At 38.1% G+C, this 15,460-nt stretch overlaps 1 protein-coding gene across 1 annotated transcript in view; it reads left to right on the top strand.

The window, feature by feature from the left end:
• FAM117B (family with sequence similarity 117 member B) overlaps nucleotides 1-15,460 on the top strand; it is a 146,049-nt gene that overhangs the window by 114,180 nt on the left and 16,409 nt on the right. The window contains exon 5 of the mRNA XM_007935034.2: nucleotides 14,868-15,011. Coding sequence (XP_007933225.1) covers nucleotides 14,868-15,011 — 144 coding nt within the window. The remainder of the gene's footprint in view (nucleotides 1-14,867; nucleotides 15,012-15,460) is intronic.

Raw genomic sequence — 15,460 nt, 5'->3', positions numbered from 1 at the left:
ATTTTGAATCAGGCAACCATATGATCTACTATGTCAGCAATGACAAATGGAAGAGAAATGGTGTGGCATTCATTGTCACAAAGAGTGTTTCGAAATCTGTCCTGAAGTACAACACTGTCAGTGATAGGATAATATCCATACACCTACAAGGAAGACCAGTTAATACTACTATTATTCAAATTTATGCACCAGCCACCAAGGCCAAAGATGAGGAAATTGAAGTTTTTTTTACCGACTTCTGCAGTCTAGAGTTGACTGAATATGCAATCAAGATGTATTCATTATCACTGGTGACTGGAATAAAAAGTTGGAAACGAAGAGTTACCAGTAGTTGAAAAATATGGCCTTGGTGATAGAAATGACCCTGGAGATCACATGATAGAATTTTATAAGACCAACAGTTCATTCATTGAAAATACCTTTTTTAAACAACATAAGCGACGACTATACACGTGAACTTCACCAGATGGAATACACAGGAATGAGATTGACTACATCTGTGGTAAGAGGCAATGGAGAAGTTCAGTATCTTTGGCCAAAATAAGACCAGGGCTGATTGTGGAACAGACCAGCAACTGCTCATATTCACGTTCAAGTTGAAGTTGAAGACAATTAAAAAAAATCCACGAGATCCAAAATATGACCTTGATTATATCCCTCCTGAATTTAGAGACCATTTAAAGAATAGATTTGATGCATTGAACACCAAGGACTGAAAACCAGAGGAATTGTGGGATGATATCCAAAACATCATCCATGATGAAAGCAAGAGGTCATTAAAAACAGGAAGAAAAGACCAAAATGGATGTCAGAAGAGACTCTGAAACTTGTCCTTGAGCGGAGAGTAGCTAAAGCAAATGGAAGAAAAGACAAAAGAGCTGAACACAAGATTCCAAAGAGCAGCTTGAACAGACAAAGCCAATTACTATAATGAAACGTCCAAAGACCTGGAGTCATAAAAGCAAAAGGGAAGAACATGCTCAGCATTTCTCAAGCTGAAAGAAGTAAGGAAAAAATTTAAACCTCGAGTTGCAATATTGAAAGATTCTGTGGACAAAATATTGAATAGTGTAAGAAGCATCAAAAGAAGGTGGAAGGAGTACACAGACTCACTGTACCAAAAAGAATTGGTCATTGTTCATCATTTCAGGAGGTGGCATATGATGAAGCACCAGTGGTACTGAAGAAAGAAGTTGAAGCTGCACTGAAGGAATTGGCAATGAACAAGGCTTCAGGAATTGACGGGATACCCACTGAGATGTTTCAACAAATGGATGCCACACTGCAGACACTCAGTTGGTTCCAAGAGAGTGGAAGATGGATGCCTGGCCAACTGACTGGCAGAGATCATATATGTACCCTGGCCAACTAACTGGCAGAGATCCATATATGTACCCATTCCAAAGAAAGATGATCCCACAGAATGTGGAAAATTTTTTAACAATATCATTAATACCATATGCAAGTAAAATCTTACTGAAGATAATTCAAAAATGGTTGCAGCAGTATATTGACAGCTTCCAGGAATGCAAGCTGATGTCAGATGGATCTTAGCTGAAAGCAAAGAATACCAGAAAGATGTTTAGTTATTTTCATTGACTATGCACAAGCATTCAATTGTGTGGATCATAACAAATTATGGGTAACATTGAGAAGATTGGGAATTCTAGAACAATTGATTTTACTCATGAGGAACTTGTACATAGATCAGGAGGCTGTCGTTTTGAGCAGAACAAGGGGACACTGCATGGTTCAAAATCAAGGGAGTGCATCAAGGTTGTATCCTTTCACTATATTTATTCAATTTATATGCTGAGGAAATAATCCCAGAAGCTGGATTACATGAAGAAGAAAGTGGCATCAGGATTAGAGGAAGATCCATTAACAATCTGTAATATGCAGATGACACAACTTTGCTTGCTGAAAGTGAGGATGATTTGAAGCACTTAACTGAAGAAATTTAAAGACTACAGTCTGCAATATGAATTATACCTCAATATAAACAAAACATAAATCCTCACAACTGGTCCAATAAATAGCTTCATGGTGGATGGAGATTTCGCTTGAAGTTGTCAAGGATTTCGTATTACTTGGTTCTACAGTCAAAATCAATGGAAGCAGCAGTTCTCAGACAACATATTGCATTGGGCAAATCTGCTGCAAAAGACCTCTTTCAAATGATGAAGAACAAAGATGTCTCCTTGAAGACTAAGGTGCGCCTAGCCCAAGCCATGGTATTTCTAGTCGCCTCTTAGGCATGTGAGAGTTGGGCAGTGAATAAGGAAGACTGAAAAAGAGTTGATGCATTTGAGTTGTAGTGTTGAAGAAGAATGCTAAGAGTACCATAGTCTGCTAAAAGAACTAACATATCTGTCCTGAAAGAAGTGCAGCTGGGAATGCTCCTAGGAAGCAAGAATGGCCAGACATTGTCTCACCTACTTTGGTCATGTTGTCAGAAGGAACCATTCCCTGGAAAACGAAATCATGCTTGGTAAAGTGGAGGGTCAACAAAGAAGACGAAGGCCCTCAATGAGATGGGTAGACACAGTGACTGCAACAATGGCCTCAGGTATTGCAAGAATCGTGAAGCTGGCGCAAGACCAGTCAGTGTTTCTTTCTGCTTTGCATAGGGTCGCTATGAGTCGGAGACAACTGGACGGCACCCAGCAACAACAACAACTCCTCAGTCCATATTTTTTTTCTGAGTGGAATAGAGGTTGAGAGAGTCTTACTGGGTTAAGTGGTGGAATTCAGGGGTTTATAAGTTTGTGAAGTGATTTTTTTCAAGTTACATTAAAATTGACAGTAGTAAAATTATCCACAATTCCTTTTTTTCCCCTTGCAGGTTAAGTTTACTTAATAAAGACTGTTGGAGCTTTCATGAAATTAATATTTGTTTAGTTCTAGAAAATCACTTTGCAGAGAAAGTAAGGACTAGTAAATAGAGCAGCTTGAAAAATAAGTTCATGTATCTTGGGTTTTGTACACTTGATACACCAAACATCTTGACTGCTTGACTTATTTTACTGAGTGTTAATAACCCACCACACATCAGGCTCGTGATAGTTATGAACTGTTGCATTCTATGTGAATATAAATTCATCCATTTATACAATGTCTATTAATATTGCCCACGTGTCTGTTACTGTAGTACTATAGCAGTCATGCAGTGGTAAATGAAATACTGGGGCTTTGCAGTATTTCATTAGATATGCCAAATCTCATTGAATAGATAAAAGTAACCAGTTAATTTTAAACCAGTATGTCCCTGGGTTACAAACGTCTGACTGATAGAGAACTCATATTTGCCCTTTAATGTTATGTAAATTTGTCTTGACATTGAAATGATTGAGCCAACCCCTACATGCAACAAATTTTTCATCACAGTAATCGTCACTGCTGCACATTTAGCTTTTACATCGTTGAAAAGCCTTTAAGCCTTCATGGCAGTAAAGTAAGGCTAGATAAGAATTGTATGTACCTGTTCCAAGTTACTGACAAATTTTACTTAAAGACATACTTATTTAGGAACAGATCTTGTTCGTAACCCAAGGACTTCTGTATCGTGTAATGAATATCTTCACAAGGAGAGGACTCTGGAAGGAATATTTTTCCCTGGTCTTGGCATGAGAGCATGTAGAAAGCTTTCTCATGGAAAACTATTTTGTTATTACAAATAATTTGGAAACATTTTTAGTGGTTTCATATCCTGTAGAGCATTTCTTTCATTTTAGCCATTTAATTTAATATAGTTTCTTTGTGCTGAAAGCTTTTTCTGTATTTATAATTTCCTAGGGATAGATTTTTGACTTATTGGTAAAGAAGTTTGAACATTTTAGTGGCTCTCTGACTTTCTTTTGTGGCTTTTAGGCTCTGAAAGAGTTTTCATTATCTGGTATGTGGATGATTTTCACTGGGAAATTACTTCAGTATACCTTAGCAGGAAAGGGACAGTACTGCTCCTTTGATAGTGGTATAGTCTACAATCATACTCAATGAAAGATCTATTTCTTGGACTCTGCCACATCTCTTACAGGAGGGAATGTTGTCAGTGCTTCACTTGTAAGTGATTTCTGAAAATGACAAAGCCCTCAGATGCTTATAGTATCAAAGAGTATTTCAAGACATTGTCTCATTAGAAAATACATCCTAAAACATTTCAGAATTGTTTGATGATGGGAGTCAGAAGTTAGAGAAAAGTGGGAGATGCCGGTATCTTTACTGCCGCAATAAACTAATTTTTGTGGTGATAATTACAAAATAGTACAGATATTCCCTGACTGTGTGTTATATAGCTTTGAGCAAGAAAGCCCTCCCATAGAATTTTCCTATTTCTATATCTAGACTGAGGATACTCTGGTTGTGGTAAACTAGGGGAGGGCTTAAGAGAAAGGGACAGTAAGGCAGAGGAGGAAAAACATATTTTCTCCTGAGGAATGAGAGAAGTGTTGTACTTTAAAAAAGGAAAATTGATATTTTGCACTGCAGAGCACTGCTACTGCTGGACATGATTGCTATTCTTGAATTTTTTTTTTTTTATTGTGATTTGGATGAAGATTGACAGAGCAAATTCACTTTCCATACAGCAGTTCACATATACTTTGTCTCATGTCATTGACCACAGTTTACCACAATACAACAGCTCCCTTCCCACTTCCTCCCCATAGTTACCTCTTCCCAGTGTCCGTCGCTCCATACACTCCTGCCCCCTGAGCTGTCTCGCTGTACATAAGTAGCCCTTCTTTCTCCCATGATTGTTCTCTCCAAAGAGTGTATCTACTTGAGGTAAATGTTCAACTCATATGCCTATATTTTGTTTGGCTGGAAACCATAGGTGTGGGTTCAATTCCAGACCTGAAGAGCAGCTAGGGGCCATAGTCTCAGTGGTTCCACCAGGCTCTATCTGACCAGCAAACCTGGTTCCCACCTTTTTTTTTTTTCCTCCAAATGATTTTAAGTTTTGTTCCACATTTTTCTCCCTCTCTATCAAGAGTCTCCTACATAGATCCCCTTCCAAGTGGGTGACCATGGTAGCCGGGCACCATCTAGTTCTTCTGGTCTCATAGTCATATAGGCTGAGGATTTCATGGTGTACCAGTCTCTTGGACTAATTGTTTCCATGTGTCTTTGGTTTTTTTCATTCTTCTTTGCTCTGGATGAGGAGAGACCCATCATTGCATCTAGATGGCTGCTTGCAAGCTTTTAAGATTCCAGTCGCTACTCACCAAACTAGGATGTGGAACAATGTTTTGGGTAGTATGTTATGCCAGTTGAGCTTGATGTCTGTAGGAGGAATTTTTGACTCATTTTTTTCTCATGGATCTCTGCTGAATTCCTGTACAGACTTTCTACCGTCCTACTGGCCTGTTGTTGTTGTTGTTGTTATGTGCTGCTGAGTCAGATCCGACTCATAGCGACCCCTCCTTGGGTTTCCAAGGCAGTATCACTACGGAAGTAGATTGCTCGATCTTCCTTCTGAGGAGTGGCTAATGGGTTTGAACCGCCAGCCTTCTGGTTAGCAGTCAAGTGCCTTAGGCACTATGCTGCCAGAGCTCCCATCTACTTGCCTATCAAAGCAAAATTTTCTTTCTTAGAAAATGTCACTCTATATTTTTCTCCACTACTCAGCTACTGTTCCAATAAATAATTTTCCTATCTCTTGTGACTCTATCAAACCACAATCTTATTCCCACCTTTGAAGCATATTGTTGTTGTTAGATGCCGTCAACTCGGCCCCGACTCATAGCGACCCCTCCTTGGGTTTCCGAGGTAGTATCACTACAGAAGTAGATTGCCCATCCTTTCTTCTGAGGAGTCGCTGGTGAGTTTGAACTGTCAGCCTTCTGGTTAGCAGTCAAGTGCTTTAGGTACTACGCTACCAGAGCTCCCTTGAAGCATATACTTACGTTATAATGTGGATTGAATTTAGGAGATTCAGTGTTGACCAAACCTTCCTTCCCTTGATGTCCTTTTTTGACTAACTCTCAGTTATGATTTTATTTAAGTTTTCTCTATTTTTTTTTTAAGTTGTGCTTTGGATGAAAGTTTACAGAGCAAATTCATTTTCCATATAGCAGTTCATATACCTTTTGTTTCATGATATAACAGTCATGATATTGACTGCAATCCCCAAAGTATAACAGCTCTCTTGCCCCTACCTTCCTATAGTTACCTCTCCCCTGTGTCCTTCTTTACTATACATTCCTGCCTCCTGAGCTATCTGCCTGTGCAAATACTGCCTTTCTGCTCTCCCATGGTTGATTGACATAAGGATTGTACCTTCCTGGTATAGATGTTCACCTTATATGCCTGTGTATTGTTTGGCTGAAAGCCACAGGAGTGAGTTCAGTTCCAGGCCTGAAGGATGACTAGGGGCCATAGTCTTGGGGCTTTCACCATTCTTTGTCAGACGAGTCAGCCTAGTCATTTTTGATGAGTATGAATTTTGTTCCACATTTTTCTCCCACTCTATCCAGGATCTCCTGCACTGATCCCTTTCTGAGTGGCTGACAGTGGTAGCTAGGCACCAGCTTGTTCTTTTGGTCTCATGGTCATATAGGCTGAGGTTTTCATGGTCTACTAGTCCCTTGGACTAATTGTTTCTGTGTGTCTGGTTTTCTCAGTAGTTCCACCAGGCTCTAATCAGACCAGCCAACCTGGCCCCCTTTTTTTTTTTCCTTATGATTTTGCATTTTGTTCCACATTGTAGAACAATGTTTTTTTCTAGTATGTTATGTCAGTTGAGCTTCGTATGCCCTGCAACCATGATCCTGAGCCCACAGGTCCAATAACTCACTCCCTTAGGGTGGTTGGCTTATAATTTTCTTTTTAAACGTGTGTGTGTGTGTGTGTGTGTGTGTCTGTAGAGTAGAGAGAGAGAAAGAAAGAGAATGTAAATAGAAAAATAAAACCTTAAGAGGGTATCTACTTAATTAATTCTTTTTTTTTTTTTGCTTAAATAAAAACCTTGTTGTTCTTGTTGTTGTTATGTGCCATCGAGTCGGACCTGGCTTATGGCGACCCCTCCTTAGGTTTCTGAGGCAGTATCACTACGGAAGTAGATTGCCCCATCTTCCTTATGAGGAGTGGCTGGTGGATTTGAACCGCTAGCCTTCTGGTTAGCAGTCAAGTGCCTTAGGCACTATGCTCCCACAGCTTCAATTAAAAAAAAAAAACCTTAGTTGACTTCAATTTATTGAAGCATTTTCCTTTGAGGAGAAAGAATCAAAAGCTGAGAAAAACAGGAGGCACTTTTTCTTTATGTTTCCAAAGGGCAGAACTTATAAGAGAGAGATTTTACGTTAGTGTGTGGAAGGAACACTTTTCTGTTTTTCATAACTATCTAAAGATGAGCCCTCAGTAAATCTGAAAAAGCCAAAAAACCAAACTCAGTGCTGTTGAGTTGGACCCAACTCATAGTGACGACTCCTTGGTTTTCTGAGGCAGTATCACTACGGAAGTAAATTGCCCAACCTTCCTTCTGAGAATTGGCTGGTGGGTTTGAACCGCCAGCCTTCTGGTTAGCAGTCAAATGCCTTAAGCATTACGCCACCAGCGCTCCTAATAAATCTGAGAACTGACTTGTATTTGTATATATATATTTATATCTAGAAATACAAATTTTATTCCAGAAACCTGTGTAGTTACTGGGAAAAATAAATTTATATATACATACATATTTTTTTTCCTTTAGTCTCTCTATTAAATTCCTTAAGAGCTCTTGAAATGAAGGACAAAAGTTTAACTATGATCTTTTTTCTTATTTATATTAAACCTTGGGAGATTTTTTTATAACGTAGTTTATGTTAGGAGTGAAATTAAAGCTTATTCTTCTATTTTTAGAACAATAATAATATGTTTAGTAAAGAAAATCTTTCCCAGGCAGCTTGGGTGAATTATTTTTCTTCTAATCATATAGCTTTTTTAGTTAAATTAATTATGGTTGAACCTTTGTTTCATTTATTTAAAATGTGTGTTGGCCTTGAAGCCTTTCCTTTCTTTCTTTTGTTTTAAGCAGACAAAACAATTGATAAATACTTGCTGCTATATAGATTATATTTGAGAAAAACTTATTAAATGTATAGGATGTGGCTTCTTTAGCTACCTTGAAAGGCAGTAGAAAGCATTAGCAGACCAGAAGTATAGTTAGTGATTACTCTGGAAATTGTGCATGTGCATTTTTCAGTATGAAGTCAAAAAACGTAAACTGTCTACACTTAAACAAGCTTACTAACAAGATTTATATGGTTCTAAAATCTAAGAAAGTTAACGTTTTGGAAAAATATTGAAAAACTTTTTCTTAGGATCTTTCCTCATTCCTATGATGTAACATGTTGATATAAAGCAAATGCATAACAAGCTTGTGTGAAAATAGATCCAGTGCAAGCTGTTACTTATATATATTTTATGAAAATTTTAAGAGGATATTAAATTTAGAACCGAATACCCCCATTTACTTGGTTTTTTAAAAAATGTAGTATATGTATTAAGTAACTCCTGAGATCTGAGTCTGCACCTAGGTTCCCTGTCGCCTCATCATTTCCTGATACAGGAAGAGTTGAGGCACAAGCTGTGTGGACTGCATGACAGAAGTGTTCTCATGTGCTCTTCTGCTACAGACCAGTGAGCTGCAAGTTTCTTTTAACCCTCAGCTTTTTCCGTCTGGATCAATTCCCCGTCACCTCATTATTTCCTTCTCTATTTCTGTTGTTACTATCCTGAGAAAGGTTTCTCTTCTTCCTTGACCTATCAGGGATGAAAAAGTAGTCTTTGCTTCACTCTCCAACCAACCATCTTATCCCTGAAGCAAGTACATATCTAATTTGAGAGTTTTGAAAGCCTTTGTGAGGGAGCCTTGGTGGCACAATGGGTGAAGCACTTGACGGTTCAAACCCACAAGCTGCTCCATGGGAGAAATATGAGGCAAACTGCTTCTGTAAGATTTATAGCCTTGGAAACTCTTGCGTACCAGTTCTACTCTGTCCTAGAGGTTTTCTTTTGAGTTAGAATCAACTCAATAACAGTGGGTTTGGGCTTTTTTTTTTTTTTTTTAATTGTGATTTGGGTGAAAATTATAGAGCAAATTCGCTTTCCATACAGCAGTTCACATACACTTTGTCTCATGACATTGACCACAATTTACCACAATGCAACAGCTCTCCTCCCACTTCCTCCTGGTAGTTACATCTTGCCTGTGTCCATCCCTCCATGCACTCCTGCCCCCTGAGCTGTCTCCCTTTGAATAAACAGCCCGTCTTTCTCCCATGATCATTCTCTTCAAAGAGTATATCTACCTCAGGTAAATGTTCAACTCATATGCATGTATTTTGTTTGGCTGGAAGCCACAGGTGTGGGTTCAATTCCAGACCTGAAGGGCAGCTAGGGGCCATAGTCTCAGTTGTTCCACCAGGCTCTTTTGGACCAGCAAACCTGATCTCCACCCCCCTTTTTTTTTTTCCTCCAAATGAATTTGAGTTTTGTTCTACATTGTTCTCCTTCTCTATCCAGGATCTCCTACATAGATCCCCTTTCAAGTGGATGACAGTGGTAGCCGGGCACCATCTAGTTCTTTTGGTCTCATAGTCACATATGCTACAGACCGGATGGCGTACCAGTTGCTAGGACTAATTGTTTCCAGGAATTTTTAGTTTTCTTCATTCTTCTTTGTTCTGAACGAGGAGAGACCCATCGTTGAATGTAGATGGCAGCTTGCTAGCTTTTAAGATCCCAGTCGCTACTCACCAAAGTAGGAGGTGGAACAGTGTTTGGTGTAGTATGTTACGCCAACTGAGCTTGATGTCCCCTGCGACTATGGTCCTAAGCCCACAGGTTCAACTACTCGGTCCCTCTGGGTTGCTGGCTGTGACCAAGAAGTGACTACAACCTTGCCCCTTGTCAGCTCTACTATACACTTGGGAATTCAGATCATACAAATAAACTTATAGGACCATTGTCTGCCAACCCTATACATGGTCTTGGGTACACTCTCCACTTCAAAGACATACCTGCTAGTTCAGCCTGTCCATCCATCTACCCACCCATATACCCATGTTTGCCTTCACTGACAGTGCAGTTCTATATGTGCAAAATGGTTCATCTTTGTTGTCTGTACCTCCCATGTACCTCTCTATGTATTTCTCTTCCCCAGTGCCACCATGTTGATCACTCACATTTGGTACATTGACCTTCTATTCACTCAAATCAATACTTACCTCTACCTATCTAACAGTGTTCCCTACCCTCCCCTCCAACCCCTCGTAACCAACAAAGAAAATTTACTTCCATAGGTAAACCTTTCCTTGACTTTTACAATAATGGACTAATAGAATATTTGTCCTTTTGTGATTGACTTATTTCACTCAGCATAATATCCTCCAGGTTCATCCACGTTATGCAGTGTTTTGCAGATTCTACATTATTCTTTAGCGTTGCATAGTATTCCATTGTGTGTATGTACCATAGTTTGGTTATCTATTCCTCAGTTGATGGACATCTAGGTTGTTTCCATCTTTTGGCTATTGTAAAGAGTGCTGCGATGAACATGGGTGTGCATATATCTGTTCTTGTCATGGCTCTCACTTCTTTAGGATATATACCTAGTAATGGAATGGCTGAGTCAAATGGTATTTCTAATTTCAACTTTTGAAGGAATCACCATACTGCTTTCCAAACTGGTTGTACTATTTTACAGTCCCATCAGCAGTGTATGAGAGTCCCAATCTTTCCACATCCTCACCAGCATTTTGTTTTTTGTTGAACTTTGCTACTAGTGCTGGAGCAAGATGGTATCTCGTTGTTGTTTTGATTTGCATCTCTCTAACAGCTAATGATCATGAGCTTTTCTTCATATGTTTGTTGGACGCTTGGATATCCTCCTCGGTGAAGTGTCTATTCAAGTCTTCTGCCCACTTTTTAATTGGATTGTTTGTCTTTTTGTTCTCTTTTGACTCTTTTGGAGAAGTCTTTGGAAGCACATAAAAATTTAATTTTTAGAAGGTCCCAATCATCTGGTTTCTCTTCTGCTGTTTGTGCATTTTGAGCTATGCTTGATAGTCTGTTTATGCCATATATTAGGGCCCCTAAATTTGCCCCTAGTTTTTCCTTGAGGAACTCTATAGATTTAGGTTTCACATTTAAGTCTTTGACCTATCTGGAGGTAGTTTTTGTGTATGGTGTGAAGTACAGATCTTGTTTCATTTTTCTGCAAATGGATATCTAGTTTTGCCAGCACCATTTATTAAACAAACATTCTCTTCCTCATTTAATGGATTTCACCCCTTTGTCAAAGATCAACTAACCATAGGTCGATGTTTTTTTTTTCTTTTTAAGCCCTTTGTGAGATTGCATGTTGGAATTTTACTTCTATTGTAAAGGACACAAGACAGTGGTATTAGATGAAAAAGTCTTCCATGGGTTAATGACAGAAACTCATTGCCCCTTCCATGATAACTCCCTGCCCCCACCCTAAACCAAAAAACACACTCACTGCTGTCAAGTCTATTCTGACTCATAGCGACCCCCATTGGGTTTCAGAGGTGGTAAATCTTTACAGAAGTAGATTGCCCCATCTTTCTTTCAGAGTAGCTGGTGGGTTTGAACCACCAGCCTTTTGGTTAGCAGTCTAATGCCTTAGGCACTGTGCCACCAGAGCTCCTTCCCCAGGCCCTGGTAACCACTAATAAAACTTTGTTCTCTATGCGTTTGTCTGTTCTAGATATTCCTGTAAGTGGGATCATACTATATTTGTCATTTTGTATCTAACTTATTTCACTCAGCATTTTCTCAGGCTTCATCCATGTCATAGCATTGTATCAGAATTTCATTTCTGTTTATGGCTGAGTAGTATTTTATTGGGATATACCACATTGTTTATCCATTCACCTGTTGATGGACACTTGAGTTTTTTCCACCTTTTGGCTGTGTGAGTAGTGGTGTGGTGAACATCTGTTTTGAGTCCCTTCTTTCATGTCTTTGAGGTTTATACCCAAAGACTTGAATAATTTTACATTTCCCCCCAGCAGTGCATGAGGGTTTCCAATATTTCCACATCTTTGTCAAACACTTGTTTCCACTTGTTTTCTGATAATAGCCATCCTAGTGGGTGTGAAGTGATATTTTATGTGGTCTTACAACTTTTTTAAACACAAGTTTTCTCATTTTAAAGATGAAGAAGCTGATGCTTTCAAGGTTAATTAATTTATCCATGTTTTCCAGGCTGTGATCTTTTGGAAGGGGGGCAGAGCTTCCCTCCTTCCTTACACAGAATTACCAGCCTTGTTTAGCATTTTAGGCTCTGTGTTAGGCAGTGGCAATAGAAGATAATGCAGTTTGTCCCTTCAGGCTGTTTGTAGAAAAAATAATCCCCCAAAAAATACCATCTGTAACTCCCCCATCCTGGTGTAGCTACTCCTCATATTTTTAGAGAATAATCTTTCTTTTTTCTGTGTGAAATTTAAATATATGTGTGTATTGTTACATGTATTATTGCCTTTCTTTTTTCTCTTGACCACTGTACTGAGTCCTAGTGCTTCTTCTATGAAATGATTTATTTTTATTGTTATAAAAGTATAGGTAACACAACATTTGCCCATTCAACATTTTTAATGTATATAATTCAATGAGGTCAATTGTATCAATCATAGTGTACGTCCCTTACCAGTATCCTTTGCCAGATTTTCCATCGCAGTAACCAAAAGTCAGTGCCTTCTAAACAGTAATCACCCCCATAATCCCCTTCCTTCTGCCCTGTTAATATGAAATTCTGATCTCTATCTCTTATTCTGGGTACTTCATATTAGTGAGATCATACAATATATGTCCTTTTGTGATTGACCTCTTTCACTTAACATGATATTTTCAAGGTTCTCCATGTTGTGGCATGTGTCGGGACTTCATTCCTCTTTATGGCTACATTTGTATGTATTGTATGTATATACCTTATTTTGTCTGTCCATTAGTCTATTGATGGGTATTTGGGTTGTTTCCACCTTTTGGCTGTTGTGAATAGTGCTGCAAAAACATTGGTATACATTATTCACTTTGTTGTTTTCAAGTCTCTGGGGTATATGCCTAAGAGTAGAATTGATGGGTCATATGGTAGCTCTGTGTTTAACTTTTTGAGGAACCCATAAACTTTTACATAGGGACTGTACCATTTCGCATTACTAGTAACAGTGGGCAAAAGTTCTGATTTCTCTACATCCTCACCACCATTGGCTTTTAATCAAATAAACTTTAAGAGATAAAGCGTACTCTTCAGTTTTGTGCTTTTGTGAAGTATCTGGGATTGATGAGACTTTGTTCAGGTAGTACAGAAAATGTTAAGAAATTAAATGTTTTTTGTTGTTTATTTGAATTTTTAAAGAATAAAATACATAGTGAGGTTGTTGCTTTCCAATTGAACCCGAGTCGTGGTGACCCCATATGTGCAGAGTAGAACCACTCTGTAGGTTCTCAAGGCTTGAATTTTTGGAAGCAGATCTCCAAGCCTGTCTTCCAAAGGTACCTCTGGGTGGATTCTAACCACTAACCTTTCAGCTAGTAGTTGAGTGCTTAACCATCTGTGGCACCTAAAATACATAATGTGGAAAGTAAAAAATTACAGCAACTGTCTGCTCAGTAGCCATTTATTATGGGTCAAACACTGTGCTAGATGTCCTTTCATTTCATTCTCACAATTAGTCTTTGAGACAGGTTGTAATACTTTCAGATTCCATATGAGGAAGCAGACTCAGGGGCCCAACTGTAAATGAGTAGTGAAGTGATATCTTGGCATTCCAGATTGAAATGTCTCCTTGGCTTTTTGTTCTCACAGACTTCTTGCCTTTTCACAGGATTATTGTTGTATTCCCTTTTTTTTTTAATTATAAAGGTGAGCAGGAGTAAAAGAATAGAAATAAAAGTTTAACGTGAGGTTCTGTTTTATAGGACAAGGTTATCAATGGAATGAAAGTAGTAATACTTGACTAGAGGTTTTGCTAATTTTTACAGCTTTGCCACCTCCCCCAGAAAGAGTGATGTTTAAAAGAAAGCATCCTAAATGAGGATGGGTTAATCATATATATTTTTAGACAACAGAAAAGTACGTAAGATGCTCTTCTGGCACAATACTGCTATGAATTTTGGCAGATATGTATGTAATGTTTGTTTTGTGTTTTATTTGGAGGATCATCTTATCAGGAAGCCAAGTAATATTCTGTAACTATATAATCAGTTATTTCTTTTTAAAAGTAATATTGTGCCAGTGAAAAAATTTTAAATTACAGGTAAAAATTAGTGATATGCTTTGGCAAAAGAAGGAAGATTAATTGCATCACTTCTTTTTATAAACAAAACTCAGTAAAACCATTACAATGAAAGTATGAAGAATTAAATTCCACATGGAAGTTACTTTCATTTATGCAGTCTTGCTGCTGCATATATGGACTTTGGAAGTAATCTTTCTTTACCAAATTATTATTCTTTTCTTTTTTGATAAATAACTTTACTGTTTCTTTCCTGGAATATAGGTAATTGTGACACTCAGGGACTTTAAAGTTATATTCTGAAATTTAACCTATTTAGGACCAAAACAATTTCTGCGATTGACATTCTTTTAGCATCTTCCTTTGCCCTTATTCCCGTTCCCTCACAGATGTGAATAAACTTTTGAAATCCTGCTGTGATCTTTGGGGTTTTGACCTTAAATTACATTTTGTATGTACTAAGTTGCAGGCTTGGTAACTCACATTTTATGTGAAGCCAGTGTACTTTAATTTTATTTATTATTTGAATTGTACTTTTCAACTGGAGATATGCTTTAATCTAGACAGTGAAAAGGTAATGTTAAACCTCTCTTCTCCCCTCCTTACACTTTTTTTTTTTTATAGGCTCCTGTTCCAAAGAGTGCACTTATTCCAGTCATTCCTATCACCAAATCAACAGGCTCCCGGTTCCGAAATAGTGTGGAAGGCCTGAATCAGGAGATTGAAATAATAATTAAAGAGACTGGGGAAAAGGAAGAGCAACTTATAGTAAGTAATACTGTATTCTAAAATAAGCTTAACACAGGAATTCTTGTAATTGTTAAAATATTTACAGTTTTGTTTTCCATATTTACTTAGATTTCTTCCTTTTCTTTGAGAGAGAATGAACATTTCTCTCTTGAGAAACTTTGACCTTGGCAAGTGGATGAAAAGTTTTCATTGCTTTCCATCTCATAGAGGGAACTGTTCTGACTGAAATTTGGATCTTGAACAGAAATTTTTTGTGTATATGTATTTTCAGATAAATAGACAGTGATGATATACTTCTCATTTGCTATAGCTCCACTTAAAAGTTTAGCTTACTTGTATTTGGATGAGTTGGGGTTACATGAAATGGAATACCTTCTAAACATGAATCAGCATGTTTTTTGTTTGGTTGTGGTTACTATTTCATTGGCATGCTAGGCATATCATTGTGAAGGGCAGTTAGAAACCAT

This window comes from Orycteropus afer, unplaced genomic scaffold, assembly GCF_000298275.1.
Source record: "Orycteropus afer afer isolate SDZICR_OR568_19922 unplaced genomic scaffold, OryAfe1.0 scaffold00002, whole genome shotgun sequence".
Classification (NCBI taxonomy): domain Eukaryota; kingdom Metazoa; phylum Chordata; class Mammalia; order Tubulidentata; family Orycteropodidae; genus Orycteropus; species Orycteropus afer.
Note: the sequence above shows the minus strand (reverse complement) of the source record. Positions and strands in the feature narration are given on the sequence as shown.